The 9,276-nt window shown below is 59.1% G+C and overlaps 1 protein-coding gene across 1 annotated transcript; it reads left to right on the top strand.

The window, feature by feature from the left end:
* The first annotated feature begins 2,358 nt into the window (after positions 1 to 2,358).
* Positions 2,359 to 9,119, top strand: Ceacam19 (CEA cell adhesion molecule 19). The gene is made up of 6 exons (XM_027945785.2): positions 2,359 to 2,425; positions 2,673 to 2,735; positions 3,233 to 3,637; positions 8,426 to 8,531; positions 8,632 to 8,678; positions 9,007 to 9,119. Exons 1-6 carry the CDS (start codon positions 2,359 to 2,361, stop codon positions 9,117 to 9,119), a joined length of 801 nt encoding a protein of 266 aa, XP_027801586.2.
* The last annotated feature ends 157 nt before the right edge of the window (positions 9,120 to 9,276 follow it).

The following is a 9,276-nucleotide window of genomic DNA, read 5'->3' as shown; positions in this document are numbered from 1 at the left end:
CAGCCATCACCTCCACCCAGTCTCAGACCCAGAGGAGCAGCCCATCCCCTCGGGCTGAATCTCTAGGCCTGAGGAGCTCCTCCCTGCAGCATCCCTCCCATCTCATTGGCCAGCTCCCACACCGCCCAACCAATCCCAAGCCAGAAGAATGGGCCACCCGAGGTGTGGGGTCCGGCCTCTGAGGCTGGGAGAAGCCCGGAGGAAGGAAGGCTGTTGGTGGCGACTGCCTCTTGGAAGCTGGAAGACGTTTGAATTTTATTTTCTTCTTTTTGAGTTAATGACTAATAAATGTTTTATAATAAACAAACTGTGTTTTAATAGTTGAAAATGAATCAGGAGAGGGAGGAAGGGGGAGAGGGAGGGGGAGGAGGGGATAGAGGGGGGTAAGAAAGAGAAGGAGAAGGAGGGGAGGGGGAGGGGAGGGGAGGGGGAGAAAGAGAGAGAGAGAGAGAGAGAGAGAGAGAGGAGGGAGATCTCTCACGCTGCTTCATCAACTGGAAAATCCGGAACAGCTGGCTGCTGTAATTGCTGATTGGCAAAAATCTGACAGGAGATCCCAAAACTGCAGCAAGAAGGACTGGGCTGTTCTGACCTGTGACACCACGGGGAACCTCCCAGGCAGCCGGGAAGTGGGGGGTTGGAAACCCCTGCAGGGAAGAGGCGCCTGGCTGGAGGGTGGGGCTTGGGGACAAGGTCAACAGTAAGTGAGAGCCACCTGCGCACAGCCCCGGTTACTCCTCTGAGCCCTCCGTGAAGTGGCCCTGTGGATTCCCATCCTCCAGAGGAGGAAGCGGGCTTCAGGGCACAGCCCCAAGATCCTGCAGCCAGGGTCTTGTTAGGCCACTCAGCGAGAGACCAAGCCCCGAGGTTGGAGGGCAGGTGGACTCGCTGCTGACCCAGAGGCGCTGGGGCTCTGGAGCTGTGGCCGAGCTGAGGCTTCCTGGGGTTTCCACAGGAAGCTGGGCATCCCTCTTAACGGCCAAGACATGGGGGGACGGAGTTCTTGACCTTTGTGACCAAGGACATGTGCAGAAATGTCACCACAGGTAGTTCCCAGGCGCGGGGAACAAAGACCGTAGAGCACTGGAGGCCGTTATCTTTATGTGTAAATTGTTTTTCCTGGCAGGTGGGCACAATAGCTCTACTTATTTCATTTTTATGCGGTGCTGAGGTTGGACCCCAGTGCCTCCCGTGTGTAGGCCAGCGCTCTACCACCAAGCCCCAGCCCCAGCCCCTGTGGACGTTATCTTGACCTGATGTCACCACGGGCAGCAGGAGATCTAGACGACAGAGTTCCCCTCCTGAGACTCCATCTAGTTCTAAGAACCCCCGAGGTTACAGTTTCGACTGCAGTCAATTTGCCCAGCAATTAGTGACACAGCTGCTCCCCTACAGAGTCCAGAAAGTTCCAAGTAGAAGAAAGGACTCTTCACAGACACCTGTCGCATCTCTGACCTCAAAGCCTCCAGTAGGGGCCTTACATTTTAAGAGGGAGTCCTCGGACTCCTAGAGACTCCTAGAGACGGTGATTTACAGTTCAGCAGGTGGGGACCCTGGGGAGTTGGGTTCCCTGGAGAAAGGCCACAGGAGGGGAGGGGAGCCAGCCCCTTCCCCAGGCCTTGGCTCTTCATCGTGATGTTGTCATGATTTCATTTTGTAACCAGGTCTGGCCTCAAACTTCGGATCCTCCTGCCTCAGCCTCCCCAGTTGCTGGGATCACAGGTGTGAGCCACCACACCCAGCACTCGTTTTTTAATACATTTTAAAATGTACATTGAAATACATTAAGTATGTTAAGCTACATAGACATTTTAAATGGCTATTTAATTTTTTTGATATTTTAAGTGGCTATTTAAACTTATATTGAACTAGCCCATGTGGCTAATCGCTACAATCTCAGCACAACCCGGGACCTTCCAGCGCCCAGGCTGTGTCCCCAAACCAGATGCAGTTGATCCCTCAGGCTCCCCCAGCCTGGCAAGCCCCTCCCTCACCCGGGACTTTGCAGCCACCACAGGGCACCTCGGAGGCTGGCCCAGCCCTGTCCACACCTCAATCCTCCCCACCCATTTCGACTCCCATTCTAGGTCTCCTCCGGGAAGCTTCCTACCCCTCAGGCTAAGTGGGGTGTCCCCTGGGGCTCTCTGGGGTCTGGTCTCCTGCAGCTGAAGATGGATACAGGACCGTCCCAATCGCTGTGTCACAAGCACCACCCAGCACAGGACTGGGCAGGCCAGTGTGCCTGAATGAAACAGCCGAGCACTTCAGAGTGAGCCAGGCGCGGGTGGAATCCCACCTGGCCTCGGTTTCCTCATCTGTGATGTGAGGTGGTTTCTGGATGGGGTCTGCTGCAGGGGGATGGCTGCCCTGGAGGCTGCTGGGACCGTGGCTGTGGTGACGGCTTCACTGCTGACAGTCACTTTGAGTGGGAAGAAGAGGCTAGAGGGCGGGGGAGGAGTCCAGGAGGCCCCAGGAGGCTCCCGTCACCCTGGGAAACTGGTCCGACCAGTGCCTGGCGCCCATCTCAGGCTCGGGAGGCTGTGGAGGGGGCGCTGGGGCTGGGCCGGCCTCAGGGCTTCTCGGGCACCGGGAGTCCCACAGAGCCCTTCAGACAGCGGGCCCAGCCCTCTGGCCTCCTGGGGTCCTGCCTGTGGCCTTTGGCATCTCCACAGGACACTGGGGGACTGTTCCCATGGGGACTCTGAGCTGCTTCACAAAGGGCCTGCTGCTCTCAGGTGAGGAGGGAGCGGCTGAGGAGGGTGGCCCTGGGCCCAGGGCTGGGTGTCTTCTAGGAAGGAAGGGACGATTATTGGGGAAGATGAAATCATTAGAGTAACATCCATTCCCAGGTTGTCTGTAGAACATTCTAGAACCGCGGGGGCAGGAAGGGGTTGGTGTTTGATGCCCTGCTGTACCCCTTGTGACCAGGGGAAAATGTCGGGGATGGTAACACGTCACCTGGGGTGGGCACCATGGCTTACAGACACACACAGATCCTGAGTGTGTCACACCTGGAAGGAGTGGTGCCATAAATGAACTTGGGGATCCTGATGACACCGTACCTCAGGGCAGGAAGCCCTCCTGGGCCCAGAGGGGACACCACTCATGGATGCCAGCCCTGTTCCCAGTGCCCCGCGCTCGGGCTCTGCCCCCAGATGAAGCTCTGTGGGGAGGGGAATGACGGGGTCCCTCCCCGCGCCCCAATCTCCGGCCTCCCTGTTCCTTCCCACAGCCTGCATCCTGGCCCTCTGGCCACCCCACGGCTCCCGGGCAGCCCTCCATATCCAGAAGATTCCAGAACAGCCTCAAAAGAACCAGGACCTTCTGCTGTCCCTCCAGGGTGTCCCCGACAGCTTCCAGGACTTCACCTGGTACCGGGGGGCGGAGGCCCACGGGGGGACGAGGCTCTTCACCTACATCCCTGGGCTGCAGCGGCCCCAGCGGGACGGCAGCGCCCTGGGACAGCGCGACGTCGTGGGCTTCCCCAACGGCTCCATGCTGCTGCGTCGCGCCCAGCCTTCGGACAGCGGCACCTACCAGGTGGCCGTGGCCATCAACCCCGCCTGGACCATGAGGGCCAAGACCGAGGTCCGGGTGGCCGGTGAGTGCAGGAAGCTGAGCGCCGCCATTCCCAGGCCCCACACAGACCCGCTCCCTGGGTTCTCTCGTTCATCCACACACACTGATTGAGCACCTACTGTATGCCAGGCCTTGCAGATGTCATTAAGTCTTCAAGCGCTTTAACTAAAGCGCCCCCAGAGTGTCTGCCTGTGACAGACCCCATGGAAGGCACCTTCTCAGTGACACCACGTGCAGGGGTCAATCAAACCTTGATTGAGCACCTCCTGTATGCCTGGTCCTGAGGAAGACACTGCATCTCTCCATCCTCATGTGCACAGGTCAGGGTGTGCTGACACTCAGGCAAAGCACGGGGACAGGGCAGGGGACAGCAGCACTGGCAGCTGAGTGCCGCCCTCAGCGCGTTCCCCAGAGCGCAGTTTCTCGCCCTCTGCCTCCAGGCGATTCCCACGGCCCAATGACCTGGAGCCCCGGAGGGTGCCAAGGGCGAGTCCAGCGTCCCATCCCGGGTCCCTGGTCACCACGTGGCTTCCTGGTCGTGACCCTCCAAAAGGTCTCCAGGGGAAATGTCACCCCTGCTTAAGAGTCACTGCCCCACGGTGACTTGTTTCTACCTTAAACCAAGAGGCAGAGCCACTATTGTGTCTGTTACCGGTGGGGAAACTGAGGCACGGAGAAGCTATGATTTACTAAGAAAGACGAAATGGGACAGTGTGACATGGGGAAGGTCATCAGGGAGGCCAGACGAGGGAGGCTGAGGAGAGAGGGGTGATGGCCAGGAGGTCATGTCCCCCAAATTCATACGTTGGGACCCTAACCCCAGGTGACAGTATTGGAAGGGGGACCTAGCGGGGTGTGGTGGCCCACGCCTGTCATCCCAGTGGCTCGGGAGGCTGAGGCAGGAGGATCACGAGTTCAAAGCCAGACTCAGCAGCTCAGTGAGACCCTGTCTCTAAATAAAGTACAAAACAGGGCTGGGGTGGGGCTCCGTGGCCGAGTGCCCCTGGGTTCAATCCCCAGGACAAAAAAAAAGGTGGTGCCTTTGGCATTTATCCCTGCTGTTTGGTGACGGTGGGGAGGGACCTAGGACCTTGTGCCCGTCGGCAAGTACTGACTGTACCACTGAGCTGTGTCCCCAGACCAAAAGGCGGGTCACTGGGAGGTGATGAAGCCAGAAGGCAGAGCCTCTGCAGACAGGTCAGGGCCCTTTCTAGAAGAGACCCAGGAGAGCGGCTCAGCCCCTGTCACGTGAGGACCCAGCAGGAAGACAGCGTCCCTTGACGGAGCCCAAGCATGCTGGCCCATGACCGTGGACTCCCAGCCTCCAGAACTGTAAGAACCACACTCCACGGTTTCCAAGGCACCCGGTGTACGCTGCGCGGTTCCAGCGGCTTTAATGAGCCAGGACAGGAGGGAACCCGCACAGAGGCCCTGGCAGAGGGAGCGGCAGGTGCCAAGGCCCTGGGGCTGGGCCGGCTTGGTGTATAGTCAGAGCGCAGACAGCGGACGCAGAGGCTCCAAGGGGTGAGCAAGGCGGCTTTGGAGGCCAGGCTCGCAGGCCATAGGGGGCATTTGCTGAGAAGCCACTAGCGGGTTTTAAACAGGGATGTGATCTGATTCGCGGTGTGACCTGACTGACCCTCGAGTGCAGCGGGGGCTGGATTTCTGCTCTGCTCAGGGGGGAATCGAGACACCGGTGACTTCAGGACATCAGAGTCTGAGGCAGGCCTGGGGTTCCCACGCGCACTGAGTGGCTCAGTTGCTCACGTACCCATCCTTCAGCAAACGCTCCCCAAGGGCCTCCTCTGTGCCCGCCTGGGCTGGGCGGTGCCGAGGACACAGTAGTGACAGGCAGCCCTGGCCCTGCCCTCCCAGGGCTTCTGCCCAAAAGGGAATACAGATGGTACCTGGGTCTCAGCTCATAAAAATACAACATTAGGAACAGTCGCAGCACTGAAAAATCGTACAGGAGTTACGAGGGCGTAAACAGGGGACCCAAGTGGCATCGGGAAGTTGCCCTCGAAAGGCGACCCTTCAACAGGCTTCACGGAAGTTCTAAGAAGCTGGGGGAGGTGTTTGGACAGAAGGCTCGGCCTGTGCAAAGGGCCTGTGGCAGGACATCATAGGGCCTGTGAGCTTAGCTGGCACGGCTAGGCAGGAGAGCAAGAAGGGCATCCTGGGAACCAGCTTCGCAGGGCGGGTCCCTTCTGGGTCCATCTGGCTGGGAAAGCCCGTGTCACATAACAGTTCCTGACTGTAAAGGAGGGTGGCAGAGCAAGTCTGCCGCAGGACACCGTGGCCTAGGGCAGCCGCCGTGGGGGGCTACTGTGGCTGCCCCCAGTTTATAGTTGAGGAAACCGAGGCAGACAGAGGGAAGCCCAAAGTCCCCGGCCAGTAAGTGGCAGAAACGGGGCTCAGAAGCACGTATGGCTTGTGCCTGTCGTCCCCAAACCTGGTGGCACCTTCGCGCCTTCAACTCTGCGCAGGTTTCTCCAAACTCTGGGCCTGACCCAGGGCTGTCCATCAGCCTGCGTCCTGTCAGGGCGCTTCCTGAACACTCGCCCTCCGCCTCCTCGGGTTGTGGCGTGTTGAGCCCATTTCACACACAGGAAATCCAAGGCCGGGGCTGGAGAGACTCGCGGGGCCTCCCAGCTGGAGAAGGGGCAGCTGCTGCCCTTTCAGCCGTGGAACTAAACAAAGGCCCACCAAGGGGCAAAGCCAAGGCCGTTTTATTCAGAGCTCACTCTATACGGCCAGGGAGGCCGCCGCCATCCATGGAGACTCGGCAGAGTCTCAAAGGCAGCAGAGCCGTGAGAAAACTCATGGTGGCCGAAGGGGACGATGGCTTCAGCTGCACCCCGTTCCCCTGGGGCATGAGCTCCCAGAAGAGCTCCCTCCCCAACAGCCTGTGGTCACCCAGCAGCCCTGTAAGGATACGTGCTTTTCTTTTGTTTTACAGAAGAGAAAACTGAGGTTCAGAGAAGCCCTCAGCTTACCAGAGGCAGCGTCTTCCAGACGTCCTCACTTATGGGCTTTATGTCCTGATTAATTAAATGACTTAGTCATTGTTGGAGAAAATCAAGGCAAAGGAAAATAACAATGACAATTCAGGTTGGGTGTCCCTTATCTCACCAGAAGTGTTTGGATTTGGGATACGTTTGGATTTTGGAATTCTGACATAAACACAATTAGGTGTCTTGCGGGTGGGACTCAGGTCTAAACAGGAAACTTTTATGTTTCACAGGCACCTGATGTACACAGCCTGGGAGGGGTTTTCTGCACATTTTTTTTTTTTTTTTGGTACCAGGGATTGAACTCGGGGGCACTCGGCCACAGAGCCACCTCCCCAGCCCTATTTTGTGTTTTATTTAGAGACAGGGTCTCACTGAACTGCTTAGGGCCTCGGCTTTTGCTGAGGCTGGCTTTGAACTCCTGATCCTCCTGCCTCGGCCTCCCAAGCGGCTGGGATTGCAGGTGTGCGCCCCCCCACCCCCCCACCCCCAGCACCCGGCTTTATGCAATTTTTCTGGGTGGAATTTTCCACTCGGTTTATGTTGACTCCAGGAGCTGCAGTTTTGGAGCATCGGGGTGTAGATTTTCAGATTAGGGACATTCAGCCTGTGACAGTGACGTCAGAGTGGCCGGTGCACTTGCTGTGGCAGGCCCTGGGCAGGGCCTGGTGTCCTCCGTGAGGTTGACAAGGGCCAGAGCAAGCCGAAGGCTGGCGGGAGGGAGAGCCCTGGTGCCGCGGGAAGCCTGGGCCGTGGGGTGCGGGGACCTTGATGCTGAGATGGGCGGCTGCTGGAGACTTCCTGCCTGGCCCCACCTGCCTGAGTCACCCGCAGAAGCCACTTGATCTGATCTTGCCACCTGCAGGATTCGCCAGAGTAGAAAGCTCTCAGCCCGGGCCAAAGGCAGCCTCTGGGCCTGCAGAATGGGCTTAACTGAGCCGCCTTGCTGGGGACATTGGCCAGATAGGCCTGGACACAGCCCAAACCTGGGTGTGGGTGGCCCCCTGTCCCCTGTTACATTTTCAAACAGGTTTCAGACACTTTGAATAGAAGAGGTTGAGAGAAATGAATGAGAGACACAAACTACGAATTAATTTGATCACACAAATACACACAAAGGACACAGTCTACACGGTGACCCCTCCCACTGAGCCTGAGGTCACTCACACCCACTTCAGGGGCTCCCAGGGCCCCTGTCTCGGAGCTGCAGAGGGATCCTCAAGTGTCCAGGGGGCCTGGGTAGGACCCGAGCACCATGAACCCTCAGGCGAGTCGTTCCACCTCGGTGCCTCGGGTTCCTCGTCTGTGGAACGACACAGAACCCACCTGGTTGGACAGTGGAGGTCGCAGTCTTACTCCTGCTCCCCAGAAGGAGAAACCGAGGCACAGAAAGGTTGAGTAATTTGCCCTAGGTCACACAGCCAGCAGGATTGAACCCCTGCATTCTGACCTCAGAGTCTACCTGCTTAGCTGCCAGAGGGCTGGGGACAACAGCTTGAGAATAAAGCCTGGGAGGTCCCCAGGCTGGGGGTCAGGTAGACTCGGGGTCCAAGCCGGGAGGGCAGGTTCAAGAATCCTGCGAGTCCCCACATCTCCCACGGAGCGCAGCCAGCACCTGGGGCCTCTGAAGCTGGGAGTGAGGGACACAGAGCGGGCAGCAGGGTGGGGGCACCTCGGAGGTCCATCTAGGGGACAGCAGGTCCCTGGAAGCGGAGACCTCGAGGGGCGAGAGCGGGACTCTGTGCCCTCAGGGCTGGCAGAGCCCCGGGACATCACTGTCCTCTCTCGTCCCCCAGAGAAGCCTCAGAAGCTGCCGGCCACGTCCCCGCCTTTGGACGCCGGGCTCCTGGCTGCCACCATCATCGGCTGCCTCTCCACCGGGCTCCTGCTGGCCGGCAGCCTGGCCTTCCTCCTGGTGACCCGAGGCTGCAGGGGCCCCAGGTGCGTCCCTGCTCCCCCGAGGGCAGGAGGGAGGGAGGACCGGGCAGCTCCTGGCTTCTCTCCACCCACCACCTAACGGGGCTCCCTCCCTGCACCCCAGGGCGACCGCCTCAGGGAAGCCGGAGCTGGGCCCCCACGCAGACACCGGTAAGCTGCCACCTCCCTCCGCTGTCCCCCCATCAGGGGCCTCCCTGGGGGCCTGGACTCAGCCCAGAGAATCCCAGGGCCCCCCCCAAGCTGCTTCTCCTCCTTCTCGGTGGCTGTCACTCCTGCCATCATGCGGGGGATCCTCATGGGGAACCCAGGGTCCCTCCCGGGATTCCTGGATCCAGCTCCTCTGCTCTGAAGCCCTCCATGGCTCCCCAGTGCCCTTGGGGGGGGCACCAATGTTAGCGAATGAATGAGTCAACGGAGGGACGGGCTGAGCTGCTGGGGCGCCATCACCAGCTGGTCCCCCCTCCATCCTCTGCTTCAGGTGACAACAATGTGTACGAAGTGATGCCCTCTCCAGTCCTCCTGGCGACCCCACTCAGTAACACGGGGCCCACGAGCGCAGCCTTGGTGAGTCCCATCCTCATGGCCCCCTAAAGCCCGTGCCAGGTTTTTTTGTTAGTTTTTGGGGACAGAACCCAGAGGCACTTGACCAGTGAGCCACACGCCCAGCCCTCTTTATTTTTTATTTACTTTTTAAATTTTGAGACAGGGTCTAAGTGACTTAGGGCCTCACTTAGTTGCTGAGGCTAGC

This window comes from Marmota flaviventris, chromosome 18, assembly GCF_047511675.1.
Source record: "Marmota flaviventris isolate mMarFla1 chromosome 18, mMarFla1.hap1, whole genome shotgun sequence".
Taxonomy (NCBI): domain Eukaryota; kingdom Metazoa; phylum Chordata; class Mammalia; order Rodentia; family Sciuridae; genus Marmota; species Marmota flaviventris.
Note: the sequence above shows the minus strand (reverse complement) of the source record. Positions and strands in the feature narration are given on the sequence as shown.